Source organism: Eriocheir sinensis, unplaced genomic scaffold (genome assembly GCF_024679095.1).
Source record: "Eriocheir sinensis breed Jianghai 21 unplaced genomic scaffold, ASM2467909v1 Scaffold290, whole genome shotgun sequence".
Lineage (NCBI taxonomy): Eukaryota > Metazoa > Arthropoda > Malacostraca > Decapoda > Varunidae > Eriocheir > Eriocheir sinensis.
Genome location: NW_026111599.1, coordinates 312,580 through 328,658, shown reverse-complemented (window position 1 = coordinate 328,658; position 16,079 = coordinate 312,580). Strand labels below are relative to the sequence as shown.

General features: G+C 48.7%; 1 protein-coding gene across 1 annotated transcript; it reads left to right on the top strand.

The window, feature by feature from the left end:
• Positions 1-3,687: 3,687 nt before the first annotated feature.
• On the top strand, positions 3,688-6,877 carry LOC126991501 (uncharacterized). Its single transcript, XM_050850255.1, has 2 exons — positions 3,688-5,372; positions 5,953-6,877. Exons 1-2 carry the CDS (start codon positions 3,688-3,690, stop codon positions 6,875-6,877), a joined length of 2,610 nt encoding a protein of 869 aa, XP_050706212.1.
• The last annotated feature ends 9,202 nt before the right edge of the window (positions 6,878-16,079 follow it).

Below are 16,079 nucleotides of genomic sequence, written 5' to 3'. Positions count from 1 at the left end.
AGAACCGAGTTACCAATCTTTGTGTCGTCTGCAAATTTACTAATGCGGTTATTGAGTCCAACATCCACGTCGTTGATGTAAATAATGAAGAGCACTGGGCCAAGAACCGAGCCCTGAAGGACGCCACTAGTGACGGCGCCCACTCTGAGTTAAATCCGTCAATCACTACTCTTTGTTGTCTGTTGCTCAAAACAATTCGCGATCCATTGGTTTACTTGACCGTCAATACCTATTTGCTTTAATTTGTAAAGTAATTTATGATGCGGGACTTTATCAAACGCTTTCTGGAAATCAAGATAGACTACGTCCAGTGATTTGGTTGCGTCATAAACAGTGAAGAGGTCGTTATAAAAGGTTAATAGATTTGATAGGCAGGATCTTTTGTTTCGGAAGCCATGTTGTGAGTCCCCAATTAATGAGTGGCTTTCAAGGTAACTCACAATTTTGTCACTAATTATGCCCTCAAGTAGCTTACCTACAACCGAAGTTAGACTAATGGGCCTGTAATTACCTGGTACTTTTTTGTCTCCTTTCTTAAAAATCGGTGTCACGTTAGCCTTTTTCCAATCTGAAGGGACGATGCCTTGTCGCAAGGACATATTGAATACGGTTGTGAGGGAGGAGAGTATTTCGCTCTTTGTTTCTTTCAGCAGAGTTGGATATACATTATCAGGTCCAGGACTTTTATTTGTTTTAAGTGATTTGAGGGCTTTAAGGACTTCATCGGGTTTTATTTCAAAGTTAGACAATGCATGCTCGGGATTTACATTAGTACTGGTGTTGTTGGTGGTGGTGGGAGGACTGTTATTATTAAACACCGAGGAAAAGTAATTGTTTAATAGGTTAGCAACGTGTTGGCTGTCAGTCACTAGTGCACCGTCGCTGTTTGTTAAAGGTGAGAGAGAGAGAGAGAGAGAGAGAGAGAGAGAGAGAGAGAGAGAGAGAGAGAGAGAGAGAGAGAGAGAGAGAGAGAGAGAGAAACTGCTATATAAATAAACAATCTATGAAGCTACATATAAAAATTCAAAGTAGTACGATAAAGTGGAGAGAGAGAGAGAGAGAAAGAGAGAGAGCGGGAGACGAGACGACACGTCGGAGAGGAGAGGCGAGGCGAGGCGAGAGCGACGTCATTGAGGTGGGAGGAGCAGTTGAACCAGCCGGCCAATCAGGGTAGAGTGAGACGCGCGGCGGGCTACCTGTGCAGCAGAAAATAGCTCCAGTCTACCCGTTCTAGTACCCCCTCTGGTTCATGAGCACGAGTCCACTCCGTGAACTTTTGTTCACGGATGGGGCATGCTGCACCAAAAGCATCCCCGTGAAATACCGGCTTAAGAGAGCACGCGATTTGAGCGGTGACTGCCACAGAAGTAGTAGTAGTAGTAGTAGTAGTCCGTCATGCACTAAGACTATGCCTCTGCTTTTCACGTTGCCATTCAGAACCGCAAATAATAATAAAATAAAATAAAACTATTCCTACAACGTCTCTGCTTTACCAAATACTGAAGCATGTTTTATGCAGGCCAACGTGCAGTTCTTGCCATCGCTACTACCACCACCTTATTCCCTACCAACACCAACAGCCCCATCTCACCTATCAACGCCAACACCTCCGACACCACCACCACCTCCTCTAACACTACTACCACCATTTCCCTTACTACAACCACCACCACTACTACCGCTACCATCACCATCACCACTACCGTAATCATCACCACCACCACCCTTCCCATAACCACCGCCACCACCATTTCTACCTTCATAACCACAAACATCACTTCCACAATCACTCCTACCAGCATCATCTACATAACCACCACCACCCTCTTCGCCACCATAATTATCACAACTTACAGGAAATAATTATAAAACAATAATCGCCTACAGCTTTTACTCACTACATCACTCACTTTTTCTTCGGTCTTCTGGAACAAATGAGATACGACTCATTTTTCTCCCTCTTTTTATTTTTTTTTTTTTTTGTGGAGTGGACACTCGTATCAAAGTTTCAGACAACTTATAGGAATAAGTTTCCGCCTGCTCTTCGTCTGTCTGTCTGTCCTATCTTTTCCCTGTTTCTATTGGCCTGCTTGTTTGCCTTTTTGATTTTTACCTGCCTATCTCTGGCTGGCTGGCAGTCTCTTTTCAGTCCGTCTGCTCTTATATTTCTTTGTTATAGTGTCCGTTTGCCTCTCTCTCTCTCTCTCTGCCACAACACAGCAACTAACCCCCTCCTCTGCCAAGCTCATATTCTTCCTTACTTTCCCCTCCACGCACGGGTCTAGGACAACTGGCCGCAGACTAACTAGCCGCGGGAAACTGGCCGCCAAATTTAGCAGTTATAAAGACTAGATGCCGCTGCCAACTCGCCGCCATATTGAACTTTTTTTGTTGATAGGTAAAATTGTGTTTGATAAAACAAGAGGGTTGAAATTTCTTTATGGCTTGTTCTATTGGAATAAAGAAATATAAGATACTTATGCAAAACTTCTAAAATTTCAAAAAATTACTTTATTAAGTAACTGAGAAGAAAAATTAAGATACACCTGAAAAAATCTATGAAAAATTATCGGCAAGTCCCCCAAGATATTGAACAAAATTTCTACCCTCAAATTCACTGACAATTGCTTTAATTCTTTCATCTACTTGTCTGTATTTCTTCAACTTGACAGGTGGATCTTGCTCTGCGATCAGCTGCTCGGAATATATGTCTCTTCCACGTTGGACTTTTTCAAACCATCAATAAATTTCCAAATACTAGGATGTTGTATTCCAAGTTAATTTTGCAGCCTTCCATTAGTAGCTTCTGCGTGATTGCTTGTCCTGTCTTCGTCATTTAAGGAGAGTTTATAAACGTTCCACATTTCCTGTGGAAAAAGTGGAGCACGTCTGCCATTACCCCTTCTGTTTCTTCTGCCAACATAGTTGTCATCAAACCAATCAAGAAGCACTTCAAGTTAATTTGGCAGCTCATCAAAGAGATTTTCAAATGCTTCAATCAAATATTGCATGGGAACAAATGCCAAGCCCAGGGTTTGTTTTTCTTCATTCCTGCCTTCCCCAACACGCAGTCGTTTCTATGACAACTATCAGAGAGCTATCACAGACTTATCGTAGTCACCTCCCGATGTTTTTTTATAAAACAAAAAAAATGTGCGTTAACGAATAAGTTAATGGGTCCTATTAGGGTTACCAAATAGCATAATGAATAAAATTTAAGAGAGTCGTATCTTATGAACCCGACCTGAGTCGGTCATCAAAAGATTGGTGTCTTATTAACAAAATCACAGATGTGTCCGCGGCGGTAAGTCGGCCGCGGCCAGTTTGCCGCAGCGAATTGGTCGGCGGCTAGGTGCCCGCGGCCAGCTGTCCCAGTCCCTCCACACACTGGTTTGTGTTATCGCTGTTGGTATTCTCACCAAAACAAAGCGATTCATCGGCTCTGTTAAACGTGATTTATTTTTACCTCGGTCTGCTTTCCCATTCAAGGAAATAATTCATAGACTAATAATGGTTCTCAGTAGTTATTCTCCTTTAATAATTATCTCTTTTAGGCCCCGCCACTTGAATATATCTCTTCCTCGAAATTGAGTCTCGTCTACACGGCCGTGCTGTGTAGACGTGCGTTGTCCTGTGCTCCGTCCGTGGATGCCCTGCCTTCCACGGAATAAACGGTGTCTAGAGGACATGGCTAACGAACATTCCTACTCGGCGGCTTCCGGGCAGTGTCCTGCCCCTGAGGAACGGCGCCTGTGGTCTGAGGAGACTGAAGAGATGTACGACTCTGCCGAACTTGACCCTCGCCTTTGTTCGGAGGACCACGTGGCCAGCGCAAGCGGCCTGCCGGATAATCCTGGCTGCCTCTCCCACACTGCCTCTCCTGTTAAAGCTGCCGCCGCATCCATGGAGGGTGTGCAGTCTGGTAGCTCTGAAACTGTCCTGGTCGACGGTGAGGTGCCCCTGGAGGACACGCACCCAGCCGCGGCCCCGCGCCAACCCACCCGCCGCCGCCTAGACTTCCCCGCCGAGGCCGGGCTGACACCAGCCCAGCAATACACGTGGTTTGCATCTCTACTGAAGCAGCACGGTGAGTTGGAGCCGCTCTTCAAGGAGGGTAGGCTCCGACCTTATCTCACGGTCAGGGACGACGTCGCCTTCTACAAGCGGCTCCTCACTGAGGGGTTCCTCGACGTAGTTTTGGTCGAAAATGCAGCGGAGCGGCAGCACACTGTCATCATCCACAATGTGCCGCTCTACATGAATGCCAACCTCATTGAGACCCCAGACAACTTTCTGTGGATAAAGCGCAGGTATGCGGGCACGGCCCCTCGCCCGCAGCTTCTTGGAGCAGTGGTTGGCCACGTCCCGACAGAGGTGCACCTCCTCGGGGTGGGTCGTAAGGCTGTGGAGCCCTACACGGCGGAGCCCGACATCTGTCGCCACTGTTGCCGGTGGGGCCATCAGGAGTGGCGCTGCAGATCGGCCCCTCGGTGCCGGTATTGTGCGGGCACGCACAAATCAGCTCTGTGCCTCCAGAAGATCCAGGCGGGCACACCCGTCCCCCGTAAGTGCTGCAACTGTGGTGGTGAGCATAACGCCCACTACCACTCCTGCCCGATGAAGCCTAAACCATCTCGGGTCGCGGCGCCTGACCACCATCCTCAGCAAGGCCGCCCTAGGGTTGTGTTCCACCCTGCTCCTCTCCCTCAGTCCTCGGCCTGGGCCCGGGGGGCTCCCACAACGTCCGAGTTTCCGCCCCTGCCGGGCTCGTCCGCCCCTGCTGCCCCAGCCTCACCCACTGCCACCCCTGTGCCTCGCCAGGCTCCTGCTCCGGCACCCCAGCCACAGCCTACCGTCCCCCCTGTGCCGGCTGCCAGTCCCCCCGCTGTCGATGGGTCGACCCCTGTCCTCCATCAAATCCTCGCTGCAGTCACCCAGCTGCAGGAGACGCTGGCTGCAACGATCTCCAGGGTGGCGGCCTTGGAGCAGCGAGTCTCCACGCCCCCGCCTGTGCGTGAGCTCTCCTCCATCCCGGCCCCTGCTCCAGCTTCAGCCCCGGCCCCGTGCCCTGCCCTGCCGTCTGCTGGTGAGGCCATGGACGCCGATAGTGGGGCCAGTGTGGTTCCCCCTGCGGGCCAGATGCAGAACACCCCTGCAACCCCACCGGCTGTGGTGACTGCAGCTGCCGAGGGAACGGCCGAACCTCGCCATGGCCAGACGGGTCCTTCACCTTCACCTGCTGATCCTCCACTGCAGTGGGAGGCCACACTCCAGGTGCTGCTGGCGCAGTTTGCTTCCCTGACTCAGCAGGTGGCTGAGCTCCATCATCGGATCACCCCACTCCTTGACCGGCAACCACCCCCTCCTGACCAGTGAGTGTGTCCGCCTCTTAACTTGGAATGTCAACGGGCTACATGCCCGCTTCACTGACCTTCACTCCTATGTCATCACTCATAGGCCAGATATCGTTGCTCTTCAGGAGGTTGGGCCACGGGTGTCGGACCTGAGGGGGTATGATTTATATGTCTTAGATGGCGCAGCAGGCAGTACCGTACCCGGGATGGCTACGTATGTCAGACAGGGGACGGCGATAGTTTTGAGGACATGGGTATTAATGAGGGCATTGAATATATCACTGTTTCTTTACTCCATATGGGTGAAACCCTATTTTTAGATAACACGTATGTACATGCGGGGTCTTTAAATCTTGCTAACTTTCCTGATTATGTTCATGAGCAGCCGACTGTTCTTGTGTGGGATCTTAACTCACGCCACCGAAATCATTCTAGTCACCGCACCAATAATGACAATTGTGACCGCTGGAAGGCCTTCCTTGATGCCTGAGACGGCTGTCCTCACGGGGATAATGTGCCCACACATGTTCAGGGGGCAGGTTAGACTATGTCACTCTTTTAACATGCCAGCTTTTACTGCCCAGACCCTTATTTCCAGGTGTTTGCTGAGTGACCACTTTGCCCTGGAGACGACCATCCCGATCCAGCCTGCCCCTGCTGTGTCCCGGAAGCGGTTGGCTGTCCCTGCTGCCCGGATGCCGCGCCTCGTTGCCGAAGTCGGGGCGTGGTACCATACTGTGAAGGGATCCTTTACCGACGCCGCCTCGCTGTACCACGGCCTGCTGGACACCGTCGAGAGTTTTGTTGCAGCTGGCATGGCCCCTCCAAGGCCCGCCAAGCGCCGCCTGCAGACCTACGCCTCGGACCCGGCTGTCTCCAACTGTCAGCGGACCCTTGCCTCGTACCAGCGGCGCTGGCAGCAGGACCCCGCCGATCGGGCTGCCCGCGATGTCATGGTCGCTGTGGCGCGCCACCTCACTGAACTCAGACAAGAGGCCCGGTCACGACACTGGGTCGCCTTCCTTGCCAGCGTGCGCAAGACCCGCTCCCTGCGGGAGGTTTGGCACCATGTCAACAGGGTGAGAGGGAGGACCAAACGGCTGGTGAGTGACCCTGACCCTGCGGGCCGGGCCCAGGACCTGATGTGCCAGTGGCAGAGGGCCTCCTCCCTTGTTGGTCTCCCTGCACAACACCAGGCCGAACTTGCCCGCCACAGGGAGCGGCGGATGGCCCTCGTTCAGCACCACGTCACACTTCTGGATGACACATGTGTCCCCATTACCCACGATGAACTCCTTCTTGCCGTCAAACATGGCAAGTCGACAGCCCCGGGCCACGACGGGTTGACTTACGACATTCTTAATGCCTTACTCGTTGTGCAAGGCGACAACCCCCTGCTTGACCTGTTCAACATGTCGTTTGCCGCAGGTTGCCTCCCCCCTCCGTGGAAAGCTGCATTGATCGTTCCCATCCCCAAGGGTGATGGCACCTTTCGCCCTATCTCCTTGACGAGCTGTGTGTAAACTGTTAGAGCGGGTGATCTTGAACAGACTTCTATAAGCTGGGGACCGGCTCTCCCGAACTTACATGGGTTTATGAAGGGCCGTTCCACAAGTGACTGTTTTCTTAAGTGCCTTAGTAATCCAGACGTGAATTGTCGCGCTTTTGTGGACTTAAAAGGGGCCTTTGATAGGGCCAACAAGGATGTCATAATGGAGGAACTCACTCTGCAGGGTGTCCGTGGAAGACTCTTAAGCTGGATCAGGGACTATTTGTATGGTAGGAGGGCGCAAGTGGTCTTCCAGGGTGCTACCTCCACGGAGGAAGTGTTTGAGCTGGGTACACCGCAAGGGGGTGTCCTCAGCCCCATGCTTTTCAACATTTTAATGGACAAAATTGCTCGGTGGCCCTTTCCGGGCAATACTCAGGTCATTATCTATGCAGATGACATCCTTGTGCAATGCAGCAGTCCTGCTCTTCTCAGTTTAGCTTTGGAGCAGCTGTCAGCGCTGTGTGAACAAATGGGCCTTGTCATCAATGAAACTAAGACGAAATTTCAAGCCAATGGGAGGAGAGTTTCATCTGCCCAGCATTAATGGCACTCCTTTAGCTAGTGTTCATACATAAAAGTAGTTAGGCACCCCTGTCAGCTTCCTGAATTCTGTGCAGAGCGTCACTCATGTTCAGAACATCTGCCTTCCTAGGTTAGCTCTTAAGGTTTTGGCTAACAGGGCCTTGGAGTCGGCATCCCTGTCCTCAGGATGTTTTACCTTTCTGTCGTCAGGTCCCTCATTGATTATGCTGCCCTGTTTTGGTACAGTTTAGTGCGGCACAGCTTCACCCCTTGAACTTATTCAAATGAGGCCATGCGCCTCATTCTGGGGTGCCCCAGAACTGCAAAACTTGAGGTCATGAGGGCAGAACTGAATCTGCCTCGTGTTGTGAACAGAATCTGGGAAATTACTTGTCGCACCGTCAGCCGCCTGCTTCGTGCTGGTGCAGTGCCCCTTCACCAGGCACTGGTAACTCTGCACCGTGACTCCAGGGCTCCTGTTACCTCCTACCTTAGGAAAATTTATCTCATGTTAGCAGAGACGGGTGTGTTAGAAGCGTGCTTAGGCCTAGTTTACTCCCCGGCCCAACCTGCCTGGCCTCCCTATCGTGTCAGTGTAGACGTTGAACAACTACCTTTCCCTAAACGTGATTGGCTTCCCCATGTCCTCCAGGATCACTTCATGGTCAAACTGTCCAAGTACCCCCGTGTTCGGGCTGTCCATGTGTACTGTGATGGCTCCGTAGATGGCAGCAGGTCGGGCTGTGGCGTGTTTATCCGGGATTACGCTCCCCCCACCCAGTACACTGACATTGAGGTTACCAGGCGGCTGCCGGGGTACCTGTCCTCGACCCGGGCTGAGCTGTATGCCATCCTTGAGGCTCTCCACACTGTAGCAGCTTTGCACGAAAATGTCTACTTGTTTGTTGATAGCCAGGCTGCATTGCATGAACTTGTGTCCTCCTCCCCTGCCGACTGTGATCTTGTAGCTAAGTGCCTGACTGCCGTCCGTGCCTTTGAGGCCGCAGGTGCCACGGTCCACTTCACCTGGGTGCCCTCTCATGTGGGCATCCAGCTCAATGAGAAGGCAGACTGCCTTGCTCGACGAGCCCTTCAGGATGACACAGTGGACCCTGGCACTGACTATACGCTTAGCTATGTTAAGAATAGACTTAGGCATTATTCACATGATAGCATTGCTACCCAACTCAGACACTGCTGTGACAATGGCAGCGCCAGCAACCTCCACTATGTTAGTGTCTCCCAGCGCTGTGTTTACCCCTATGGGCGACACAGTGCCCCTCAGGATGTGGTAGCAATGCGCCTTAGGCTAGGCTATAGGTACTACTGGGAGGTTAGTAACTCCCCTGGTGTCTGCTGCACGCTCTGTGCCAGGCCGAGGGGCCACACACTGCATCACTATGTCATGGAATGCCCTCTCATTGCTCAGTTTAAGCCACGGGACTGCCTTGACCTGCCCCAGACAATTTGTTGGCTCCTGAACCATGATGTCCTCCCTGCTATCCTCAAAGAACACCCTCAGTTTGCACCAAGGTGGTGATGCCGTGTGTGGCAGCCTGAACTACTGCCGTGCTATACAAGGCTGTGATCTCTGCAGTATTTTACTTTAAGGACTAGTATTACTCTATCTCTGTATTCATTCCCATCTAGTGCTTGGGCAATGTTCTCCATCCCCACATTTTATTGTCTTATTGTCCAGGGGGAGGTGCCGCCCCCTCCCTTGTTGTGCTTTCCTTCCTGCCATTGTGTCTTTTTAATTTCATGGTGCTCCCTTCACATGTATTAATAGTTGTATAATCACACTCTGTCCTGCCTGGGGGTTGGGATGGCATGTTCCTCCCTTCTCCCTTGTTGTTTACCTGCAACAATAAACTATCAATCAATCAATCAATCTTCCTCGAAATTAATTTATCATCCTCCACTTAATGATATTCAGCAGTGATTATACTCTTCAAAAGTAAACGACTAGCTTCTCATTATTTAGTGATCATTATCTCCCCTAATTATCCTAATTTTTAAAGGGTGATTATCATCACTCTAGTTATTTCTCTGGTCTCTCCAGCCGCTTAACTTTCGAGAAGTATCTTCAGTTGATCTTTGCAGGCCTTGAATGTTGTAGGTATGTAATGCTAAAGGCTGCAACAACTGTTCTTTCTCAGTATTACTTAACTATTCGTTCTCCGTAAATGTTACCATTGAAGTTGTTTCGTCTTCCACACCACCCGAGTCCGTTCTTTCCTTCACTATCGTAAACGCCTATTGGATTCGTCTTGCTCTTTTTATTTTTACAGTACAGAGAGCAACTCAAGTGCAACAAAAAGATGTGAAAAAAAAGCCCGCTAACTGTTGCTCTCATATATATATATATATATATATATATATATATATATATATATATATATATATATATATATATATATATATATATATATATATATATATATATATTTTTTTTTTTACGTCGCGGCCTATTGCGTCGGTAGGCTTCTTCCGGTGGGGCCTGATGGTCGGCCCAAGGCTTCTTCCAGTGGGGCCTGATGGTCGGCCCAGCCTGTTGTGGCGCAGGCCAGAGTTTATAGTGGCGCCATCATGCATTGGCTCATCAGCTCATCTTTAATCCTAGAATCTAGAGCCCGGGTTGATAGGTGGTCTTCTGGACAGCATGTGGGTAGTTTTAAGCCACTCGGCGGCGGCCGAAAAATCCCAGCTTGGTGGCACCGGGCAGGGATTGAACTCGCGTCCTCCTGAACGCGGCGCCGTCACTCTGTCGACTCAGCCACCGCCTCCCCTAAAGTGGCCAAAAGAGAGGTCATTTCGGATGGAGAGGTGGCTTGATACACTCTTCTTGAAAGAGGTCAAGTCAGAGGCAGGAGGAAATACAGACGAAGGAAGGCTGTTCCAGAGTTTACCAGTGAAGGCGATGAAAGAATGTAGATGCTGGTTAACTATTGCATAAGGGGTTTGGACAGTGTAGGGATGAGCAAGAGTAGAAAGTCGCGTGCAGCGGGGCCGCGGGGGGGGGGGCGGGGGGGGGGAGGCATGCAGTTAGTAAGTTCAGAAGAGCAGTCAGCATGAAAAAATCGATAGAAGATAGAAAGAGATGCAACTTGGCGGCGGAATTTAAGAGGAAGAAGACTATCAGTAAGAGGAGGAGAGCTGATGAGACGAAGAGCCTTAGACTCCACTCTGTCCAGGAGAGCTGTGTGAGTGGAGCCCCCCCACACGTGAGATGCATACTCCTTACGAGGGCCCTATATATGGAAAGCATATGTGCGGGGAAGAAGAACTGACGGAAACGATACCGAACGCCCAATCTCGAGGAAGCTGATTTAGTAAGAGAGGAGACGTGAAGTTTTCAGTTGAGATTTTGAACTAAGGATAGACCGAGGATATTTAGTGTTGAAGAAGGTGACAGCTGGGTGTTGTCGAAGAATAGGGGATAAGTGTTTGGAAGATTATGTCGAGTCGATAGATGGAGAAATTGGGTTTTTGAGGCATTGAAGGATACAAGCTTAAGCTCCTTTTACCCCAATAATAAATGATAGCAAGGTCTGAGGTTAAGCGTTCTGCAGCCTCCAACCTGGAGTCTTGTAATTCCTGTTGAGAGGGTCTTCTGTTGAAAGAAATTGAATAATGCAGAGTGGAGTCGTCAGCGTATGAGTGGATAGGGCAGTTTGTTATAGAAAGAAGATCATTGATGAATAATAGGAAGAGAGTGGGTGATAGAACAGAGCCCTGTGGAACACCACTGTTGATAGGTTTAGGGGAAGAACAGTGACCGTCTACCGAGATAGAACGGCCGGAAAGGAAACTGGAGATAAAGGAACAGAGAAGGATAGAATCCGAAAGAGGGCAGTTTAGAAAGCAAAGACTTGTGCCAAACTCTATCGAAAGCTTTCGATACGTCTAGCGCGACTGAGAAAGTTTCACCGAAACGGCTAAGAGAGGATGACCAAGGGTCAGTTAAGAGAACAAGAAGATCGCCAGTAGAACGCCCCTTGCGGAACCCATACTGGCGATCAGATAGAAGGTCAGAAGTGAAAAGATGCTTTTGACTCTTCCTGGCTCTTGAGAACACCAGCAAACATCACTTCAACTCACCACCACAAACATCATCAATACTGTCTTCCTTATAACCTATGTCTCTTCTCCGCCATGGCCATGCAAACCAAGAAGCGCCTGGTCAAGATACTTTTTTCCTTATTGAGCCACCAAACATTACTTCACTGTTAATGATCTACAAATATCTAACTCTAGTTTCAGTTCTTTCTTGTCCACCACCATGAGTCCGTCTTCCCCGTAAAAGACATGAGTGCAAATGATTACTGCTCAGTTTTGGTTAGCCAGCTTGCATTACTTCACTGTTCATCGTCCACAAACAATTGTGACACTCACATCTCGCCTCTCCGCCTGGCCAGCAGCATCAAGTTACTTTTCTCTAAAACTAAGACACTTTTCTGCCTCAGCTGACAACGCGCCTGTAGGAGGATCCAGGGGAGGAAAGGCGGGGGCGGCGCACTGAGCACTACAGCGCTATTCCTCCTCCTCCTCCTCCTCTTCCCTTTTGTTAATTTTTCTTCTCCTCCTTCCTCTGTTTTCCTTTCTTCTTGTTCTTTTTGTTTTTGTTCTTGTCTTGTTCTTATTTTTGTATTTTCCTTCTTCTTCTTCTTCTTCTTCTTCTTCTTCTGCTTCAGAACATGAGTAAACAAGAAGTCTGGAAGAGGCAGGCAAGCCTATACAGGTAGGGCATCTTCTGTAAACTTTACCCCACCTTTCCTTATTCTCCATGAATTTATTCAATCTTTTATTGATGATATCAATCGTATCAGCAATCACTGCATGACTTCTACGCCATCGTTCTATTAGTAAAGTTTTTATTTTTTTATTTTTTTTACAGCAAAGGAGACAGTTCAAGGGCGTAAAGAAAAATATAAAAAAAGCCCGCTACTCACTGCTCCTGAATAGAGGTCAAAGGAGTGTCCAAAAAGAGAGGTCAATTTCGGGAGGAGAGGTGTCCTGATACCCTCCTCTTGAAAGAGTTCAAGTCGTAGGCAGGAGGAAATACAGATGAAGGAAGATTGTTCCAGAGTTTACCAGCGTGAGGGATGAAAGAGTGAAGATGCTGGTTAACTCTTGCATAAGGGGTTTGGACAGTATAGGGATGAGCATGAGTAGAAAGTCGTGTGCAGCGAGGCCGCGGGAGGGGGGGAGGCATGCAGTTAGCAAGTTCAGAAGAGCAGTCAGCATGAAAATATCGATAGAAGATAGAAAGAGAGGCAACATGGCGGCGGAATTTGAGAGGTAGAAGACTATCAGTATGAGGAGGAGAGCTGATGAGACGAAGAGCCTTTGACTGCACTCTGTCAAGGAGAGCTGTGTGAGTGGAGCCCCCCCACCCATGAGATGCATACTCCATACGAGGGCGGACAAGGCTCATGTAAATGGATAGCAACTGTGCGGGGGAGAAGAACTGGCGGAGACGGTACAGAACGCCCAGCCTCGAGGAAGCTGATTTAGTAAGAGATGAGATATGAAGTTTCCAGTTGAGAGTTTGAATTAAGGATAGACCGAGGAAGTTTAGTGTTGAAGAAGGTGATAGCTGGGTGTTGTCAAAGAATAGGGGATAGTTGTTTAGAAGATTGTGTCGAGTGGATAGGTGGAGAAACTGTGTTTTTGAGGCGTTGAAGGACACCAGGTTCCTCTTGCCCCAATCGGAAATAATAGTAAGGTTTGAGGCTAAACGTTCTGTTGCCTCCAGCCTTGAATCGTTAAGTTCCTGTAGAGTGAGCCTTCTATTAAAAGAAGTTGAGTAATGCAGAGTGGAGTCATCGGCGTAAGAATGGATAGGACAGTTCGCTTTGGAAAGAAGATCATCAGTGAACAACAGAAAGAGAGTGGGAGATAGGGCAGAACCCTGTGGGACACCACTGTTGATAGGTTAAGGGGAAGAACAGTGACCGTCCACCACAGCAGAAATAGAACGGTCAGAAAGGAAACTGGAGATAAAGGTACAGAGAGAAGGATAGAAACCGTAGGAGGGTAGTTTGGAAAGCAAAGATATGTGCCAGACCCTATCAAAAGCTTTTGATATGTCCAGCGCAATAGCAAAGGTTTCACCGAAACTGCTAAGAGAGAATGACCAAGAGTCAGTTAGGAAGGCAAGGAGATCACCAGTAGAACGCCCCTTGCGGAACCCATACTGGCGATCAGATAGAAGGTTAGAAGTGGAAAGGTGCTTTTGAATCTTCCGGTTAAGGATTGATTTAAAAGCTTTAGATAGACAGGAAAGTAAAGCTATAGGGCGGTAGTTTGAGGGATTGGAACGGTCACCCTTCTTAGGCACAGGCTGTACAAAGGCATACTTCCAGCGGGAAGGAAAGGTAGATGTTGATAGGCAGAGACGAAAGAATTTGACCTGGCAGGGTGTCAGCACGGAAGCACAGTTTTTAATGACAATAGGAGGCACTCCATCAGGTCCATAAACCTTCTGAGAGTTGAGGCCAGAGAGGGCATAGAAAACATAATTTGGAAGAATTTTAATAACAGGCATAAAGGAGTCAGAGGGGGGATGAGTTGGAGGAATATGCCCAGAATCGTCCAGGGTGGAGTTCTTACAGAAAGTTTGAGCGAAGAATTCAGCCTTAGAGACAGATGAGACGGTAGTGCTGCCGTCAGGGTTAAGGAGAGGAGGGAAAGAGGAAGAAGTGAAATTGGAGGAGATATTTTTGGCTAGATGCCAGAAGTAACGGGAAGAATTAGAAGAAGCAAGATGTTGACATTTTCTATAGATAAAAGAAGTTTTGGTAAGTCGGAGAATAGATTTGGCACGATTCCGGGCTGAAATGTAAAGGTCAAAGTTAGTGGGTGTTCGAAGGCTCTGGAACCTTTTGTGAGCTGCCTCTCTATCTTTAATAGCACGAGAACAAGCATGATTAAGCCAAGGCTTTTTAGCATGAGGAGTAGAGAAAGAACGTAGAATGTATGCCTCCATTCCAGAGACAATCACCTCTGTGATGTGCTGGGCACACACAGAGGGGTCTCTCTCCTGGAAGCAGTAATCATTCCACGGGAAATCGGAAAAGTACATCCTCAGGTCGTCCCACCGAGCTGAAGCAAAATGCCAGAGGCATCGCCTCTTCGGTGGGTCCAGAGGATGTACAGGAGCGATAGGACAGGATATAGAAATAAGGTTATGATCGGAGGAGCCCAACGGAGAGAACAGTTTGACAGAGTAAGCAGAAGGATTAGAGGTAAGGAAGAGGTCTAGAATGTTGGGCTTGTCTCCAAGACGGTCGGGAATACGAGTAGGGTGCTGAACCAACTGCTTTAGGTCGCTGAGGAGAGCAAAGTTGTAGGCTTGTACACCAGGCTGCTCAGTGAAAGAGGATGAAAGGCAAAGCTGGTGATGAACATTGAAATCTCCTAAGATGGAGATTTCAGCGAAGGGAGAGTGAGTCAAGATGTGCTCCACTTTAGAGTTCAAATAGTCAAAGAATTTTACATAGTTAGTAGAGTCAGGTGAGAGATAAACAGCACAGATGTATTTAGTAATAGAATGACAATGAAGTCTTAGCCAGATGGTAGAAAATTCAGAAGAGTCAAGGTCGTAGGCACGAGAGCAAGTGATGTCGTTGCGCACGTAGACGCAACATCCAGCTTTGGATTGAAATTTAAGATAGAGATAGTAGGAGGGAACAGAGTAGAGGTTGCTGTCAGTAGCCTCAGAAACCTGTGTTTCGGTGAGGAAGAGAAGATGAGGTTTAGAGGAAGAGAGATGGTGTTCCACAGAATGAAAATTAGAACAAAGACCGCGAATGTTGCAGAAATTGATAAGGAGGAGGTTCGAGGAGTCATCAGGACACCTCTCAAGTCGGTAGCCAGAAGGGGAAGTAGTTATTGTTTATGTATTTGCCGCTTTGCAGCTCCCTTACAACCAGAACCTTGTTGACATCCTCTCTATTGAAATCACCCTTTCATTTATAATCTTACATTGTCTCCTCGCACCCTACGCCTTTTAAGAGGATGCAAATTTGTATTATGGCAACTTTTTCAACCCATGAACATTGTTTGTCATCCTCCTTCTTTTTTTTTCCATGCTGATGTCCATTCCATAGTCAGAGGGAGCAAATAGGCCAGAGGGGTGCAAACCACTCCCAGTGAAGTATATACGAGGGTGAGGGGGTGCTGCAACTAATCAAAGACCAAACAAAGTCTCTTGATTTCCACATCAAAGTGCATGGATATGACACATTCACCAATTCCTCAAAATTTTATATAAAAAGAATAATCAACCCTTCTCGGAATCCCATCTATGGAGGGGACAAGAAAATGTCCCCAAGCGAGACCCCACCTCTTGAGACGATCTAAACGGGTTTTGATAATTCCTCCAACTCTCTCTCTCTCTCTCTCTCTCTCTTTTTTTACATTGTGGCCTATTGCGCCGGTATGCTTCTTCCTGGTGGATCCTGATGGTCGGCCCAAGGCTTCTTCCCGGTGGGGCCTGATGGTCGGCCCAGCCCGTTCTGGCGCAGGCGAGTGTTTATAGTGGCGCCATCTTGCACTGGCTCATGCTGCCCTCCCGGAGCTCATCTTTAATCCTAGAATCTAGAGTCCGGGTTGATAGGTGGTCTTCTGGACAGCATGTGGGTAGT